Below are 19,000 nucleotides of genomic sequence, written 5' to 3' on the forward strand. Positions count from 1 at the left end.
GAGCTGCGGCCGCCGCCTCGGCGCGGCGGGAAACGGGAGCGGGGCGGCCCCGCTGCAGGTACCGAGCGGGAGCGGCGCGGCCGCGGAGCCCTCGCTGCCCGCCTCGCCTGGCGGGTGGGTGGGCTGCTGGGAGCGCAGCGCATCGCTCGCTGCCCGCGCTCAGGCGGGACGGGACGCGCTTGGGGCAGCGCCCGCCCGGCCGCCTTCAAAAGTTGCCGTGCTGGAGGCGGCCGGAGCGGGAGTGGGAGGGCCGGGCAAGGCGCTGCCGCAGCCGCCTGCCCTCATCGCCTGCACAGCGAGAGAAGCGAGAGCCGCCCCTGCTCGCTTCTCCCACTACCGGGGAGGAGCGCTCCGCCCGCTCCCCGCCCACCCCGGCGGGAGGGCGGCACCGGCTGGGTTGGCGGGAGCCGTCACTGAGGGGCGGGGGGGGCTCGGCCCGGCCCCGCTGCCCGGCGCGGTCCCGGTGCCGGACAGCGTCGGGGCGGAGGTTTCCCTGGCCGAGCTCCGGAGTCGATCTTCGCCCCGCCTCGCCTCGCCTGGCTCCGCGTTGGGCTTTTCCCAGGGAAAGGCGAAGTTTCCCGCTTGACTCGCGGCCGTGCCGGGAAGCGCCGCCGTGTGACCGCCTCCCCTCGCCTTGCCCCGCGCAGGGACACCATGGTGCTGAGCGCGGAGCAGGTGAGCCTCATCGGGCAGGTGTTCGAGTCCTACGTGCTGGAGCACCACAGGGACGAGATCCTGGGCATCCTGAGGGAGGCGGACGACCAGGCGCACTACTCCGTCGTCGTCGACGCCTTGACGCTCTTTGAGACCAACATGGAGATCGGGGAGTACTTCAACGCCTTCCCCGGCGAGGTGCTCCCGATTTTCGACAGCGCGCTGCGCCGAGCCGCGCTGGCAGCGCTGCAGGACAGCGCGGACCCGGCGCAGCTCAGCCTCAAGCAGAACCTCCACGCCAGGGTCTCGGGTGAGTGGCGGGGCGGGGGCTGCGGCGAGCTGCACCTTCCCAGCCAGGGCTGCCGACGTTTCTTGGCTCTTCAGGGAAACTGCCAACATTTCCTTACCCTGTAACGAACTATTGTGAAATGAGCAAGTTTAATTCTTGCCGTTTCGTGTTTGTTAAGCAGCGAAGGAGACGTGCAAACACGTGGATGTGCGTAGACCGACTCCCGAAAGAAAAGCTGTGGCCATCTCCACTGGCCTGCGTGCAATGGTTGGTGTCTCTCGCTGGGTCAGAGCTTACGCTAAAGCCTTTCCAGGGCAAAGACTCCTCAAAGCAGCAGCTGGTCTTACGGTATTTCTTTTAGACAGAAGGTGTAGAGAGAAGAAAAAGGAAGGAAAAAGAAAAAGTCCTGGAAAAGAAGTTTTAGGGGAAGATACATAGTTCCCAAGTTCTACTGCAGGTCGACTTCCCTAGGGCTCCCTAGAACCCAGATGGTTCCAGCCATCTTCCAGAAGAGGCGAAGTCTAACTTTTGAGTTGTCTTGTAACAATTTCATCCGAAGGTGTTGAATTTTATGCTTAACTGTTATAAATTTGTTTGTCATAAAAATGGAACGAACTGTTGGAAGGCGTGATCATTAGTGGAGGATTCAGTCATTTTTCACTACAAGGTGATACATCATTATTCCTTATTGTTGGGAAATTTTTAGTAGCTTTGAGGTTTGGTAAATGTGAAGTGCAGCTTCTGTGTTTGTAATGTGTTTTTTGCCTGTTGTGGGAAACTGTCCCTTCTGGTCATTTCTGATCATAACAATTTGGAGCAATAGTCTGCAAAGCGAAGAGCTGGCAGCATGTGTTTCCCTCTCCTGCCCTGTTGTGGAGTGGCTTATGATCATTCAGTCTTTTGGCAGCTTGAATTTGGATACATCACAGTTGTTAAGTAGGCCTGTGTTTCATTCCAGTGGGTTTCCATAAAAATGCTGTAATGACAACACATACATCAGCAGTATGTTTAGCCTGTGGTATTCAGGTGCTGAGGAGCCTCTACACAGCCGCTGAGTATGTGAGGTGAAAGGATGTCTTCTGCACTGTACAGAAGTTTGACCTCAGGCACCTTCCTGTACCCATGAAAACTTTGCTCTTAGTGTTCTGAGATGCATTTGCATCATCCAGGGCTTCAGCGTGAAGAAAGATTCCATATATGATTATTTGAAAAGCTGCCAGGAAGATTTAGAAGGAGTACAGCAAGGAGAGATCATCTCTGCATTAATAGTGGTGTTTTTAGACATTTCTTTTCCTCTTATCAGCTTCTTGCTGGAGCTGATCATTCCTCTCACAGTGATGTTTTCTCTAAATATTCTCTTTATCAACCTCTGGGAAAATTAGCCACCTTGATTAAATAGTCTTAATAACTGATAAAAGCAAGCCTGACTGATCATTGACAGGAGATTTCAGTCAGCAGACTCACAGATAATTCCATCCCTAAGCTGGAGAGAAATTGGTGAAGAACAGGGGGAGTTATCCTTGAGAGATCCAGCTGGATCAAAGTAACATCTGGATCAAAATAAAATCTGTCCCCAGAATTTGGTTAATGTTCTGTACCACCGAAAGGCTCTTCTTGCAGAAGAAACAAAAGAAATAATCTAAATTTTCTATAGCTGCTTTTTCCACCCAAATTTTCCCATGATACTGTTACCTTTTCAGTGGATGCTGAGTTCTGATTACCTTCAGGAATCTCATCTTGGAGTGCCAGTTCCCATTCCCATGTCAGATAAGGAGGGAATGAGAAGGTGGTGCACTATTCTTGGTGGAAGCAGCAGGCAACTACCAGGAGTGTGGGTGATGATATCTGTGTGTCAGGCTTTGAGTTCAGTGAGGAAAAGTGATTTTGCATAAACCAGGTATAAGAAACAATCTCAACGCCTTCTACCAATGTGGACAGGACATCTAGGGGTTCAAAAAAGGATTGAAGGAGTGTGGATATGCAGTAATTAATAAGGAATTATTACTCTGCTTTCACTGAAGAAAGTAAAAGATAAAGTTCTTTATCTGAATTTTAGCATTGTAGGAATTTGATTGTATAGCTTCTGCTTTTTGCTACAAATCTATGAAATTATTTTTCCTTGTTTATCATTAGCTTGAGCACCGCAGTGTCTGTTACTGAAGGCCAAGCTGCTTCTGATATTTTCTAACAGCTTTTTTGTGACTAACACAGTAAAGTTGATTCAAAGAGGCACCTACTCAATTAAAGAGTTTGTCAAGCAGGCTAGAATGAAGGCTCTTTTTGTGACATTTAAACTCTTGTCTCTTCAAAATTCACAGAGATGATCGTCATGTATCCTGACAACAGTGCTGCAGCTCTCTCTAGTGTAGGATGTGATACATTTTGCAAAGCTTTTTCAGGTGCAGCAATACTAAACTAAGAAAAAATGCCAAAACAGGTGGAGAAATAACGGATTTTTTTTCCCCTGAACTGAGCAGAAATGCAAATCTGTGGTAGAATGAAAATTTCAACAGGCTCGGTAGAACATTTAAATGGCTTTATTAGAGTCAAACATAAAAAATTGTTTGCGGTTTTACAAAATACTTCCTTTTCATGATTATTTAATTCTATTTTTTTTCTATTTTATTTTCTTACCTTTTAAAATTATTTTAGTAGTTAATTTATTTTTTTTTTAACAAAAGCAGAAGGTCAAGTGTTGCTTAAAAGCATCAAACTGGAATGTTTCTATGTGGCTGAAATTAGGAATTTGGGTTTGAAAACACTGAAATAAATATGACTTTTTTTTTTTTAGCAGCAGAAGCCACTGAGAAGATTTGACCTAAATGCACAAATAGTTTCAGTCCCCTTAGAGACATCATTTCTTAGCAGATTTGTAGTTTTACATCTCTGTTTCCTAGCTTTATTTCGGAAGTAAAGCTAAGAAATCAATTTAAGTTTATAATTATTAGTATCTTGTAGTTCATGATTAATTTCTGAATAGGCAATATTTTGCTCAGGTGAGCATTTCAAGACCATTTATTTTAATAAAGACTTTGTAGGTTGTTGAGATTAATCTTCTGAGGATTTCAGCCACTCTGGTGATTTCAGCCAAGTGATGGGTGAACACTGGAGCGGGATCAGCACACGACTGAACTGGCTGCTGGGGTGGAATTAAGGGAGAGCAAGTGGAAAGTGTCCTGTCACTATGCATTTGAATGTACAAGTGATTTTGCTTTGGCTGTGTTCATAACCCCTTTACATTCTCTTTATGCTATCTTCCTTGTGCTCAAGGTTTACTGGTATGCAATATGGATTTAAGGTCAAATGTTCTCTGACTGTGAGTTTGTTTAAACTTGAGAATTCACACAAGATTAGGAGCTTGCGGGAATAACACTGAACCACAATTAAATAGCATAACTAAAAATTCGTCATTCAGATAAACCAGTTGTAGAATAAATGACACCTGCAAAAAGAACATCTGAATTAATACAGATACGAGAACATCAGGATCTGTTTCCCTGAATGGAAACTATTCATGACTATTCACCCCTTAGCAAGAGTGGGAGAATAAAATGACAACATTTTCAGCTAGTGCTCAATGTCTGATGATTTCCACCATCTGAGGACAATGAATCAGATTTATGGTACAACAGATGAATGGTTGAATCATGTTTATGAAACAGGAATAACAATGGCTACTGTTCATATGCCTGGCCTGTTTTCTAGTCTTTCTCTTTAACTGAATTGTAGCTCCTTGTTTGGTAAGCAAAGCCTTATGCTGCACATACTTTTGTCTAACAGGTTTGCCTGTTTGCCCAGAGTTGACTCGAGAGCACATTCCTAAATCCAAGGATGTGGGACACTTTTTGTCTGTTACTGGGACTGTCATACGTACCAGTTCGGTGAAGGTTTTGGAGTTTGAACGGAGTTACATCTGCAACAAGTGCAAGCACGTGTTTGTTGTCAAGGCTGACTTTGAGCAGTACTACGCGTTCTGTCGTCCAGCAGCCTGTCTCAATGAAGAAGGCTGCAACTCAACCAAGTTCATGTGTCTTTCTGGAACAACCTCTTCTCCTACCTGCTGCAGGGATTATCAAGAAATCAAAATTCAGGAACAGGTAAGAAAAAAATAACTAGACAAAAGGGGAAGGTATTAAAGTACAGGTGTCTACTGTTTAAAACAAATGCCCAAGAAGACCTAAAGAAGCCAGGCAACCCGTTGGTCAGAGATTTCCAGTCAAAGAGTTAAAAATTAGGCCAATATGTTGACCAGACTTCTGTTATTGGGTAATTTCATTTGATATTGTACAAAACACCAGCAGTCAGTGAATAGATGAAATTTCCATAGATGAAATTTCATTCCGTGTTGAATCCCTGTAACACCAAGTGTGCATTGTTTCTCTAAGCACTTCCCGTGCATGATGCCGATGTTCAACACTGGTTCTGAGGACTAAAGCTAGCCCAGTGTTTGCCAGGGCCAAGCCAATGTTGGCTGTGCAGTGTGATCAGTACGTGGTGTCTGCAGATGTTCTTCCCTTCAGCCAATATTGAACTGAACCATTATCACGTATATGATCCTTACAGGATCTGCGTACAGAATTCGTGTTTGTTTTCTAAAGTCTGGGTGGAAGTACAGACAAGGTGGAGGAGAAATGTATGAAGTTAGAAATTCCACTTCTGGGTGGAAGTACAGACAAGGTGGAGGAGAAATGTATGAAGTTAGAAATTAAGATCTTAAAAGTTCGGAATACCAAAAAAAGTAAGGGAATAAAACCTAGGAAATAAGCCCTATATTGCATGAAGATAAAATGACTGTTTCTGACATATGAGAGATCTCTATAACTTATATTTTATTATACTGTGTGACAGACAGATCTTGCTGGTAGGAAGGATTTTCAGCAACATGAGCTTACTAAAAACAGTTAAGTTAAACTAGGAGTGAATTTCCCTTGTGCTTTCTACTGAGCTCTGCAAATAACTGTGCATGTGCTATCAGGACTGACAGTGATGTGAACTGCCTGTGGCCATTTAGACAATACACAAGGCTGAATTAACCTTCCTAGGCACCAGAGAGTGAATACATTTCAAATTCTAGCATGTATGACCTGTGCTGCAGAATGAAAAGGTATTTCTGACTGTTGTTCTTGTGCAGTGGATACTCTCAAAACTATTGCAAGCTCTAAGTGTAAATGGAAAGATTGCTGGTTGGAACTGTGACAAGATTGCACAGACTTTGCCCTGGAGAAAAGAAGAAGAATTACAGGAGTTACTGGCACATTTGTCAATATTTGGGTTTTCCTGGTTTTGATTTAATCCTTGATGCCTAGGTGTAAACTTAAACTGTCAAGTCGTGGTTAAATACCAGAAAAATACAGAGAATATACTCTCAGCATCTGCTTCGGTGAAGAGTTATCTAACCCATGCACATGCTTCAGTACCCAAAGTCAACTTTACATATTGAGGAAGTATCTAGTAATAACTCAAATTATAAGAACAATAAAAAAGATCAGGTTTTTCAAATTACCTCTTTTAGTGAGTTTTCTTCAGCAAGATACTGAAATCACACAAGATCTCCCAGAACTGAGCTCCTTCTGCTAATTTAATACCCAATCCCATTTCCATTAATATCAGCATTAAACTTTCACTGTTAAGTTCAGAGCAGCATTGACATCCTTACTGTAAATTTTGTGATAAAAAGCAAAAAACTGACCTCAGTTGCAGGAAAGGATCGTAGGCCAGAGCAGCTGTAAATGAAAGGCTTTTGAAAGGCACAGTTTTTAAGAAGTGCTTTTCCTTCCCATCACCTAGGTGCAGAGGCTGTCTGTTGGAAGCATCCCTCGTTGCATGGTGGTTGTTCTGGAAGATGATTTGGTGGACAGCTGCAAGTCTGGTGAGGATATAGCATGAATTACCTATGTTTGTACCCACAAGCATTTTTAGTTTTCCATTTGAGATGAATCTCTGTCAAGTGGCTGTCAGTGCTGGGGGCTCCTCAGATGAGGTGTGTTCATCTGTCGCGTTGCTGTTTCAGGCTGAACGTTAGTGTGGCAGCTGATGAGCATTCTAGAAAATGTCATGCACCACCCCCCCCCCCCAGGTTACATCTTGGCTGTTTGACAGATAAGTGTCAATAAATAATGTGTTGTCACATACAGAAAGTAAGAAAGTACACTGAAGCTTGTTAGTGTAGAGCACCAAACCTCCCCAGGAAATTGGGTTACACAGCTTGAGGTGCCTCTCCATAGGTTCGGAGAGCTAGGAAACCTGACCTCCTATCTGAGGAGTCCTGCAGGTGGAAAAAGCTTCTTGGCATTCAAAGGAGAAGCTAATTGGCAGGAGGTTGAATGAAGAGTAGACTGAAAATACTCAGATAGGCACATTTCCACAAGGAATTCATTTGTGGTTGTACTTTCTCAGAAGAGCGCTCAGAATGTTAACAAGTGATTCTGGGGTTCATCACAAAGCTTACCAGAAGCTAAATGAGTTTTGACTAATTTTTTTTTTTTTGTATAATCAATCTAATTGAAAGAGCTTCTACAGTTTACCAGCAATTCCTCTCTTCCAGAAGAGGAGGCAACCAGAGCTATATCTTTAAGATTTCACCTCCCTTAAATAGAGGTGGAAAGACATAATAACTTCCTACCACAGACTTAAGCAGTCTACCTTGTTTTTCTTTTAGATTTCCAATTACTGCAGGAAGTTTTGCTTCTTGTGGTTTGAGTCTTTTAACCTTATTAACTAACACAGGATCTAGATCACATTACTGTGCATTACAGCTAGCTGAAGTGTCTGCATGTCTCAAGTCAGATGTTATTTTACTAATTTTTTGTTGTTACCTCTAGGAGATGACATCACAGTGTATGGAGTAGTAATGCAGAGGTGGAAACCTTTCCACGAGGGTGCACGCTGTGACTTGGAGCTTGTTCTAAAAGCCAACTATGTTAAAGTGAACAATGAGCAGCTAGCAGGTGTTGTCATTGATGAAGAAGTTCGCAAGGAATTTGAAGACTTCTGGGAAAGGCATAGGAACGATCCCTTAGCAGGTTAGTAGTTGAAAGCCTTTAAGTAGGGCACTTGATTGTATAGAGATGAAATTAGAAGTGAAAATATAGTGGCTGAACACATTTTCCCCCCTTCATTATCCCATCTCATCAACCATTCATCAAGAATATATTTTTTCCACCACAAAAATGTGAAATTCTTATTTTAATATTACAGGGGTGGGGGTGGAAGGAAGTACAAAACTTACTTTGATCTCCATTCTTTGAGCTTTCTATTCAAGTCTTTCTTGGAACATTTATTAACAAGAAATGAGAAAGAATGTAAGTATCAGAGGGGAAGAAAAGAAGAGAAATGTTTTATAATCAAGAAAGAAGAAGCATACTTCTTAGAAGCAATAGGGTGATCAGATCTGCCTTTAGTCACCACAGCTGTTGCGTCTGGGGTGGGAGAGCTGACACACTGTCTATGCATCCCAAATTAAGCTCTGAATCTTTACCGTAGGGATTAGCACATCCTATCTGTAACGTAACTCTTGGATGCCTAGGCCCTTGAATTAGGTGCAGGGGAGCCTCCCAATTCACAGTGGCTTCCAGAACAGTCAGTGTTCAGTATGCTGGGTCCTAAACTTACCATTGTCCACAGTCAACCACCTTGGAATTACCAGAAGTTTGGTCTGGAACTCTGTCCCTCTCCATAATCTGAATGCCTTCTCCTCAAGTCTGCAGAAGCTCAGTAGACCTTTTAGGGTCCCCATCCCGGAACTTTATTAGGCTGACACTTTGCCTTGCAAAACTCTGGAAAAGGTTTAGTCTTTCTTCCTTAAAAACAAACAGGAGGAAAAGCAGGTGGGAACCTCCCTCAGATGAGCCTGCTCACAATAAGAAAGTGCAGATCCTGTCAATGTCAAAGATTCTTCAGAACTGCATTTCCTGGAAAGCAATTTAATTGCTAGCTTCCTTGCTGTTTGGAATGATAACGTTTCTTCCTTCTGCTTTTTGGAATGAGAATATTTCTTATCACTCTCATTAGAACTGTTCAGAAAGTAACTCAGGATCTTCTTTGAAGGTCCCTTTTAATCTTTCATTCTCAGGGTGATTTTTGGAAGCCTGCAGAGAGCAATGTGATTTTATGTAATATTACCCATTCTGAATAAACAAATATGAAGTGGCTACAAGAAAGTTGAGGTGGAAATTAGAAGGACCCTGACTGCCCAAGATATCTGTTTCAGGCTGTTTGTCTGAATTTGAGTTGAAATTGAGGGCAGAGATCAAATCTGACTAAGGAGTCTGAGGCCACAGAATGTGTGTGTACCTGTACTGTTTTTCAAGAGATAATGTTAGCTGTTACTGCATTTTATGTCAGTCCCTTATGATGCTAACTCCTAACTGTGGAGTTAAATCTTGAGCTGTGCATGGCTGAACAGTGTTCTTAAAATGTCAACTTTGGATGGACAAAGATGTGTTAAATCCCTCAGAACACCACCAAATGGAACACATACACCTTAAGTCATCCATTAGGTGCCTGTATTTTGTCAGTACCACGTACTTGCATCTAAATTTAAAACATGAAGTTAAGCTCTCAAAATGGGTCACTCTCTTTTATTCCCTAGCAATGGAAGGAACACATGGCATATAACCTGAGACCCCTTATGTGCTGGTAGTGTCAGAATCTCAAAGGACAGAATTAATCCTGTTACATATCTTACACACCATCAGCATTTTCAGAGCAGATTGAAATATTCTGCTGGAAAGAGACTGTAGTAGGGAGGAGGAGAGGAACCTGTGACACAGAAGGATCAAAGGAAAAGGAAGGTAAAAATGAGGGAATGAGCACACTATGTGTGCACAGGTTTAAGGCAAAATAAGTGTTAGAAGTTTGCTTAGTTTTCTTAAATGTACAACACACCAGTTTTCAAGGGGACATTTTGAAATTTGTAAACTTCTAGATTTCATAACTTCTACACTTGTAAATGTGGAACAATGAAATGCATGATTGCATTTCATTAGTGCTTTTTATCTTGCTATCCATACCATACATTCCTTAAATTGCAATAGGGTTGGCTTTGCTGCTTGTGATTGTGGCTTGCCTAACTTCTTTGTAATGAAGGAAGTTCGGATCAAACAACTCCTCTAGGTCCCATTCAAAAAAAAAAAAAAATTAAAAAAAATCTCCTTCCTACCCTACTCCTCTTGCCCAAATTACTTGTCACTTTACATGGGAGTCTATGGGAAACCAAGTTTTATCTCTGCTGAGTTCCAATTTTGCTCCTGTTTTAGGGAGGAATGAAATTTTGGCTAGCTTATGTCCTCAAGTTTTTGGATTGTACCTGGTGAAGCTGGCTGTAGCCATGGTGCTTGCTGGTGGTGTGCAGAGGACTGATGCTGCTGGAACTCGAACCAGAGGTTTGTATTTTTTCTAACAGCATCACATCCTTTGTAACAGTCATTCCCAACCCTGTCCTCACCCACATCCTCCCCCACCCTTCCAAAACCAAACCAGTAAGAACTTGGAAGCATAATCATCCCATTTTCTTGAGTGAGAACAAGTTTTAATCAATTGTGACTATCTTCCAAAATCTAAGACAAGTTAAAGTGGGTGTCTAGACTTCCTCTTTTTATTTTCATTTTTCCCAAATAAAACCCAATAGAAGCAGACTTTCAGGTTTCCATTAGGTAGAATATTAAAGGCAGCTGTTTTATCTAAAACATCTCACTTTTCATTGTATAAGTGCCATTTTGAAATTATTTCTAGTAGAATATTCCCAGCAGTATTTGGCATCAAAGGATGGAATCTTAATGTTTCCTTAATGCAGATCACTATAGTACATTAAAAGGAAAAACTAAAGGATTCATTTTTCTTCCTAATGCCAGGCTTTTCCATCTGTGATTGTCAGATCTCACTTAGTCTTGTAACTCCAAGTTACCTGCCTGCTGATTCTCCTTCTGTTGTTATTAGATGGCAAATATGCCATGTGCCAGCTGGTACACAGGTCATAATCTATGTAGGTCATAATAATTTTTAAAAGCTTGTCTCTGTACACAAAGACAGGATTTTCTTAATGCTCCAGCAGCTAAATAAAATTATAGACTTTATATTTGAATTGAAGCTGTATTTTTTAGAAAACAATGAAAACACTTGAGAGCACTTTACTGAGATTTTAGCAGCCAAATTATTTACTTCTGTAATTTCGTTGTTATGAAATTACAAAGTTGTATAACTGTTGGCAAAGAATTAATTAAGCAAAACAATCTGCTGATTTTATTAGTCCAATTTGCAATAATTTAAATAACTGAATAGTGGAATGGTAACAAAAACGTGGTATCCTTCTGTTTCATACTCAGGAATGAGCTGAGTCTGAGAAATGAGCGTTCTAAAATATAAGAACTCATAATACAGGAAGTGTGTCAAATACCTGCTAATACTTCTCAAATACTTAATTGTAAATATTTGTGTCTAGATGACTTTATTAAACAATGTACTTATCACACCAAATAAATAGTGGAGAATTACATATTTTAATGTATATATAGTGCTAAATTTTAGATGGATATGACAAATACTATTTAATCTGAGCATTTTGTGTTGATGCTTGTCTGTATATGAACTGTCTACTCCTACATCACTGTGTTCCCCCAAGGTGAATCACATCTTCTGTTGGTTGGAGACCCAGGTACAGGGAAATCTCAGTTCCTCAAGTATGCAGTTAAAATTATGCCACGCTCTGTGCTTACAGCAGGAATTGGATCTACGAGTGCAGGTATGTGCTTCTTCAGTTGTAACAGGTTATCTCTTCACTCAGGTATGTTTATATGGAAGCCTTCTATGTATGTGAACACACGTGCTCAGGTTGTTACGAGCACAGTTGAAGCAGAGAACTGCGGCGGAGGCATCTGAGGCCTGATCTGACTCTGCAGTCCTGCCCCTTTGTCTGTGTCCATGACAGACTGTGATGGGTTTCTAGCAGGGAACCTTACAAGCCTCGTCCAGAGGCACCTCTCAGTGCTTTGCTAGAGGAGAGTGATCTGGACCTGTATTTTTAGCATTTTCCAGCTATGACAAATATGACATCTTTCCAGAGCTCACGCTGTGTGATGAGCTAGCATCATTTTGTTTCTCCTAAACAGATAATCTCCTCTCTTCTATTCTTTCATGTGTTCTGTCTGGGTGCCAGTTTGATTTCTGTTTGCTTTCTGGAAATTCACCCCTGTGCTAAGGAATTATTTCTTACTCATGAAGATGGTTTTAAGATAGTTTCAGAGAGGAAGTGTTTGTGGGTTTTTTTCTTCTTTTTTCTTTTTTTCTCCTTATTCCTTTTGTTAAATTTAGGTATGTCCCAGCTGGCTCTGAATGCCAGGCATCTTTGCAAACTCTTCTGGGGACAATGTACAGAATCAGATTACCTCTGCCAATGACTTTATTTGAACAAATTAATATACTACTTGTATGTTCAAAATCACAAAATAATTAGGGTGTCTAATTATCCCAGTGTCTCAGCTAGCATGTAACTCAAATATTTCTCAGAGAGTGCTGCTTATCATTTTGTGTCTGGGAAACAGCATTATTTGTACATAGGAGAACCAGAGGATATATCTTCTCTAGTTTCACAGCTGTGTATATACCAAGTCTCCCATAGCTGTGGAAGTGGAGCATGATGTTGAACATATACACTCCTGTGTGCAGGGAACTTGTTCTGAAACACATGTGCCTCTGACTTTCCATTCAAACTGTTAATAGGTCTGGAGAGAAGCCAGAGAAAATTTTGGTTTAGCATAGTCTTATTTCCACTTTTTGTTCTGTGTTAAGAACTGAGAACAGTCTGAATAATTTCAGATTTGCTAGGGGACTCTAGTGACCTGGAGTGAAATTTTGTGATGTATTTCGATGTGACTTTGTCCATTTTTGTAAGTACTGATTTCCTGTGTCAGTTGCTCTCAGTCTCTGATGTTGCTGTTGCCTTCTTCACTTCTTCACCACGTCTCCCTCCCATGCTTCATCTTCCATATGATCTGATTTCCAGCTCAGCCATGATGGCTATGTTCAAAGGTATTTCCCTGAAAACAAATATTGCAGTTTATATGATTACTGTGGTATATGTGCACTAGTGATGTGTGGAGATGAAGTTTCATCTCATGAAAGGATTGTCTTGGGCCTTTAGATCATCTGTACTTCACTTAAATATTTCTTATTTTTAAAAAAACTTCTCTCTCCGTCCATTTTCCAAAATCTGACAGCAGCACTAATTTTCTACTTTAGAATTCTTCAGGACCATTATCCCAAGTGAAACTTGGGTGCCTGGCAAGGAATCTTATTAACCCTAGTTTAATTTCAGGGAACCTTTCCATGGCTAGAACTACTGGACTAAGGTATTAATTTCTAGACCAGGAGTTTGGATGTTGTTCAAATTACTATTTTCTTCGCCTTTCCTGTGCAAGGAGTGTCTTATGATTCTGCTTGTAGCTAGCTCTACCTAACACTGATTTTTGTCAATTTGCTCTCTGTGCAGAAGCTTCAAATTAGTTAGGAGATTAAACTGCTTTACTTTCCTTGTCATAACTGAACACTGAATTACCAGTTTCTGCTTTCCCATGAGAGGACAGTCCTAATGCACATTCTTCCCTCCAGTGTACAGATATTAAATCTCTTAAGTTTCACTTTCAGCTATTTCCTTACTGTATATAAAAAGCAGTCTGAATTGCATTTAATTGCTGGCTCTGGGATTACAGTCCACACAGGCCAAAAGACACACCTGAGACTGGGTAAACCCTGAATAGCTCCTAAAAGCTGGCTCCCTCATTTAGAGGAAACCAGCCTTTAGTAAGATTCTGTGTGCACTGACACACCCTGTTCCCTTTACTCATCTGGTACCATTTTAGGGCACAAGCTATTTAACAAGCATTGAATTAGAATTCTGCATCCCAAACTGTGTCATACCAGTTTTACTTGGTTTTCTGTACAAGCATTTATTTGTACCAGGACAGCGTATTAGGTCATTAACATTCTTCTTGTGCCAAAATTCTCTTTCTTTCCTGGTTTACCTTGTGTATCACCTGCTCTGAGGTCCCCTATGATACTTTGTGCCCCTGCAGTATCACATGCCTGTTGCAGCCCATTAACCCATACAGACGTGACTGGAATTGGCTTGCAGAATTTCAGAAAACAGTGACCTAACTCCTGCAGCTTTATTTGCTCTTGGGCCTCTGCTCTTTCAGTCAGGTTCCTGCCTGCCCCTGCACTTTCTCAACAAAGTCTGTGCTGTTTTACCTGATTCAGAAGTTATGACCTAGGAGAAAACCCTACTTTCTACCTGAAGGTTTGGAAGACCTTCATCTTTTTATCTCACCCATAGGTTCAAGTTGCCTGCTTGCTGCAAACAGCCCTTACAAATGACAGATAATTTGTTCTCTGTTTCGAAAAAAACAGAACTTTACCTCCACTCAGTGAGTAAGTTTCTGAGCTTACTTGTTTTATTAAGTTGCCTTTCTTGCAAACACTTAGCAGAAATTTTCTGTTGCAAATTCTATACAAGTTTAGAAATTACTAGAGGAACCAGGGTTTGTTCCTCCCACATCTCTTTAATGACAGTTGGCAGGCAGACCAACCCACACGCAACGACTCAATGGCAAAAATTTACTTGACCACTGTAGGACTTTGTGATCTGTAAATGAAAGATTGGGGAACCATCTGTCCCACTGTTTCGTTCTGTCTACACTGCTTTTTTTACAGGCCTGGTTCATTCTCCCTGATTTGTCTCTCATCTGAGAATCACAGGGAGTCATTCAGCTACCTTTTATTTTTAGAAATTGATACAGTTTTCCATAAAGATAGAGACTTAGGGAGGCTTAACAAGATCTCTCTGGGGATTCTCACCTTACTACTGAGTTAAATAAACTGTTTTGCTGTCCCTAGAGGCACAGTGCTGCTTATGTATATTTGGATGAGGTAATTGCTAGTAAGAAAATATTTCATTTACCTCTGGAGCTTGAGATTTGCAGTGATCGAGTGGTGTGCAACAGGAACCAACGCAATGCCAGCTGCTGGCAGGTCTAGAGCTGCTGGACATCCAGGCCAGAGTTGTTCTGCTGCTTGCTAGTGCATAATTGACTGGTCACATTTTTTAAAATTTTGTTTGGTGTTGCATCCCGCCACAGATGGATCGCTTAAACAATTTTGCAAACTGTATTTAGAACAGCTTGCCTAAAAATATGGGAGACTATCAGCTGTTTTTCCAGCTCTTCAGTTCTTTGTAACATGCCTTTCTGAGCTGTGTGATGTGCACCCTTGTGGCCTCTCCTCTTAGAGCCTCTGCAGAGCCTTGCAAGTACTGCCTTTTTGCTGGTATTTTGCCATGTCTAATACTGTCCATATCATGCCAACAGCAGTTTGCTACTAATTTCCTTTCTTTTCATTGAAGGGAACTGACTCAAGGGAAACCACCTCTTTTCTTCTTTCATAGTAAGCTTTCCCCTGCCAGGCAGGCTTCAGGTGCTAACAGCTGTCTCTCTTCTGATCCATTAGAAACCAATCCAAAGGCACTGACATGAGCCATCCAGCTGTGGTTATAAATAGAGTACACGGTGTCAGTATCCTGAGGTATGCAAGACTCTGAAACTGGAGATATTTTTCCTTCTGTGTAGATCTCCAAACTGTCCCTGTGCCTTCCCTAGTTGATATAAGCCAAAGTAGTGCCCGGAAAACATTTTCCACCACCCTGTCCCTGATAAAGTTATTAATACAGATGCAGCCTTTAGGTCACTTTTCTCTGATCATCACTTCTGTCATGGGATTATTTTCCTTAATACTTATAATTGTACATGAACTTGAAGTATTTTCTATCAGTATGTAACCTGAAAATGTTTTCTTGAGAGCATGGCTTCACTGGCTGTTCCTTGAAGAGCTGAGCTTCAAGTTGGAAAGGCCTTAGCTCTATAGGAAGTCTACTAAACTTGCTGAAGGAATGAAATTTGAAGCTGTGATCAAATATTGTCAGACATGCCCCATCTGTTGCAATGTCCCAGTTCTTCTTCGGTTCCCTTAATTTCTTCTCAATAATGCTGTTCCAAAATGGCTTTGTCCTGAAAGAGCTTACCTTGACTACCTGCATGACAGAGATTATTTAGCCAAAGAGAAACCTGTCTTCAAAAATTCTGGTTTTTTTCAAGCATCTTCATATCTGAAGACTCATAGTTAGGTTGCATGGGAAGTACTGCAGGAACAATATCTTGCCATATTGGTTGAAGGTTTCTGGTTGTACACACTTGAACACCTCCAGGACAGCCTTCATCAAACTTTTTCATCCTGCTGTTGAAATGGTAGGCATTTCAAGCAGTTGAGTTTTGAATGGATAACAGATGTCTTCAGCACTTCCTTTACCATATTATGAAGCCCCCCCTTCTTTCCAGTTTGTGTGAGTTAGGTCTGCCCCACCCTCCTAGTGAAAAAGACAAACTGGAGGATACCGTTACTTTGAAAGGTTGGCCTCCTTATCTCATGGTCCCAGGGCGGTTTCTGCCAGTTCAGCTCAGTTCAGCCAGTTCTTCGCACTGCTGGTATCATGCAGCTGTTGTCTCTTGCATCTGGTGTAGCACACACACCTCCTTCCTCTGACTTTGTCTTGTCTGCAGTCACATCCCTCAGGCCATGGACAGTGAGTACCCAGCCATGCCCCCAAAACTGCATTACCTAAAGCTAGAAATGTTTAAGTGTATCCCCCCTCCATCTCCTCCTGAAATGACCCCCAAAGTTCCATGTAACAGCTTTGTGTTAGCCTTTAAGAAAGCCTTCCTAGTGCCTCCAGCTGGGTCTTCCTTACATCATTTTTGCCTAACCAAAAATCAAGGAAAAAGCCCTCCATCCATCTTCTCCAGCCCTGTTCTCGTATCACACAGTACAAGACCAGCTTTTAAGAAGCAGAACTGTAACTGGAAACAGAAACAGAAATGGGAGGGCCTAGTAAGAAGAGTTCCACACACACTGCCAGCCCTTACATGTAGTTGTCAGTTTTGCTGCATCTCCCTGGCTGGCACTGAGAAGATCCCCGCAGCCAGCAGCCACAGCAAAAATTAACCCATCATCTCCTGACCAAACTTTTGTGGCTCTCAAAATATATGAGATAATCTGTACTCTTGCAGACCACTATGCTGTGGATAAGGAGTAGGGTAGTTAGGTGCGTGAAGGATCTGCAGCTGTCCAGACTAAAGCCAGAAGATTTAGTTAACTTTGCCCTTTTCTGTCTCTGGTAAATGAGGATTTGCTAGGAAGTATACATGTATAGCACGTTGGGGGTTTTTCCTTTTTCCTTCCCACTAGCATTTTCAGATGTCAATAGACAATCAGCCTAGCTGCAAGTGGCTACCTTTCAATCTGAGCTGACTTCCAGAAAACCAGCAACTGAGGCACTCCAAAGAAAATAATGTCAGATCATCAGATTTCTTTGTGACTTTGTCACTCCCATCTCACGACCACAGTGTCTGGTAAGCCATAAACTAAGTTACTGTGGTTAGTGTAGCAAAGTTCCAAGTTGCTTCATTGTTGAAGGTTGGTAATAAAGGTTGTTCGTAATAAAGGTTGGCTTTTTCAGCAGCGCTTTGTAAAGCCACTGGAAAGTGGCTTAAATTTTACTAGTACCTATTTTGATGGAGCTGGAACCATTTTGCCTCCTTCAAATTTAAGTGTCATTGTAATTCAGATTGAAGGTAATGACTGAATAAATCAGTGACTGTAACCTGAGAGACTTTTTTTCAAGCTAGACATAAAAGCCACACACATTTTTCATCCATGTTACCTTGTCTGATCCGCTTACTTCTTTGTACACAAATAACCCCCGATAAGCATTATGACAGTCTTCTAATGGTCTGCTTGTCTGAGATGAAAATAGTGAGATACAGCACCAGTCCTGTCAGCAGAATCTGTAGGATCCCTCTGCATCTTGACGGCCTTAGCAAGTAAAGGTTTGTGGCAAGGTGAATACATCTTCAACTTTGAAATTGTAATGCTGTGATGTCAGCACTGGTTCTCTGTGTCAGGTGCACAGACCTAAAACGTTCAGAGAGCAGGGACAAGTCTTTACAGATGCTCTACCTGCATTCTATCTTTTAATACCACTAAGTTTGTGCTGTGATATTGCCTGAAGTCTCTGGGGGACTGGAAGTTGGTTCCTCAAATTCTACATCTATGAAAAGTGATTTTGTCAGGAAAGGTGATACTCAGAAGGCAGGGTGTATGGAATGCTAAGATCTGGACAAAGTTGCAAAGACCTGAGGCACCCAGTCTCTCAAAAAGCATAGAAATGCCATTTATCTTGCAAAGATCATGAGGTAGGGTTGCTCTTCTCCAATTTTCACCAAGCACAGCATTCTTTTTCCTGCTAGTGGTGGGTCAGCCCTATCCAGGCCACATGAGTGTATCAGGTAAGGTGGTGCCAAACTCTGCTGCAGCATCCTGCCAAAGTCGAGCCTGAAGTTTATTGCACCCAAGCTCTCAGGCACAGATGACTTTTTCGACTGACAACAGAGCTTCACTTTTCCATTCCTCTAAATTAATTGTTTTGCTGGCTGACATAATTTTGCTGACTAAATTTTGTAGTTGGTTTTAACAAGGGCAGCAATAATGATTTGCTTCCATCACTTTGTGGCATATGCTTCTAAAAAGCCTTCATGCTACCAGTGGATGGATTCTGGTTACAGCTTGTACTTGGACCATGTTTTCATTTGAATATTCAATAGAGGCAAGAGTTTGAGATACTACTACAGTAGCCTTAATTCAAGGTAGACTTTAGAAGCCTGTCAATCCTTCAGCAGAAAACTGAGTTATTTACATGCTTACATTTATGAGATATCTTAAACAGACTTATAAATAGAACATAAAGTGCATGAAAAATCTCAAAATGTCACTGCAGACCTGAAAGTTGCAATACAATTGAAAATCAAAGAAAGTTCACAGAATTTCAGCCTTCAAGTGAAGTAACTGCTAGTTCAGGGAACCAGTTCTTTGTGTTAAGTCATACCAATGAGTGTTAATATTTTAAGATTTCTGGTTACGACTTTAAACAATTAGAAAGATATTGTTAGGAGCACATAT

General features: G+C 41.7%; 1 protein-coding gene across 2 annotated transcripts in view; it reads left to right on the forward strand.

Moving 5' to 3' along the window:
- Positions 1-19,000, forward strand: part of MCM9 (minichromosome maintenance 9 homologous recombination repair factor) — a 57,040-nt gene continuing 38,040 nt past the window's right edge. For both annotated transcript variants that reach the window (XR_005699894.2, XM_040058093.2), the window contains exons 1-7: positions 1-58; positions 648-964; positions 4,724-5,040; positions 6,731-6,812; positions 7,765-7,965; positions 10,201-10,326; positions 11,562-11,681. Coding sequence is in view for 1 of the 2 variants with exons in the window: in XM_040058093.2 (XP_039914027.1) it covers positions 655-964; positions 4,724-5,040; positions 6,731-6,812; positions 7,765-7,965; positions 10,201-10,326; positions 11,562-11,681 (1,156 nt within the window). In the remaining variant the exon portion in view is untranslated. The remainder of the gene's footprint in view (positions 59-647; positions 965-4,723; positions 5,041-6,730; positions 6,813-7,764; positions 7,966-10,200; positions 10,327-11,561; positions 11,682-19,000) is intronic.

The sequence above is a fragment of the Hirundo rustica genome, chromosome 3, assembly GCF_015227805.2.
Source record: "Hirundo rustica isolate bHirRus1 chromosome 3, bHirRus1.pri.v3, whole genome shotgun sequence".
NCBI lineage: Eukaryota > Metazoa > Chordata > Aves > Passeriformes > Hirundinidae > Hirundo > Hirundo rustica.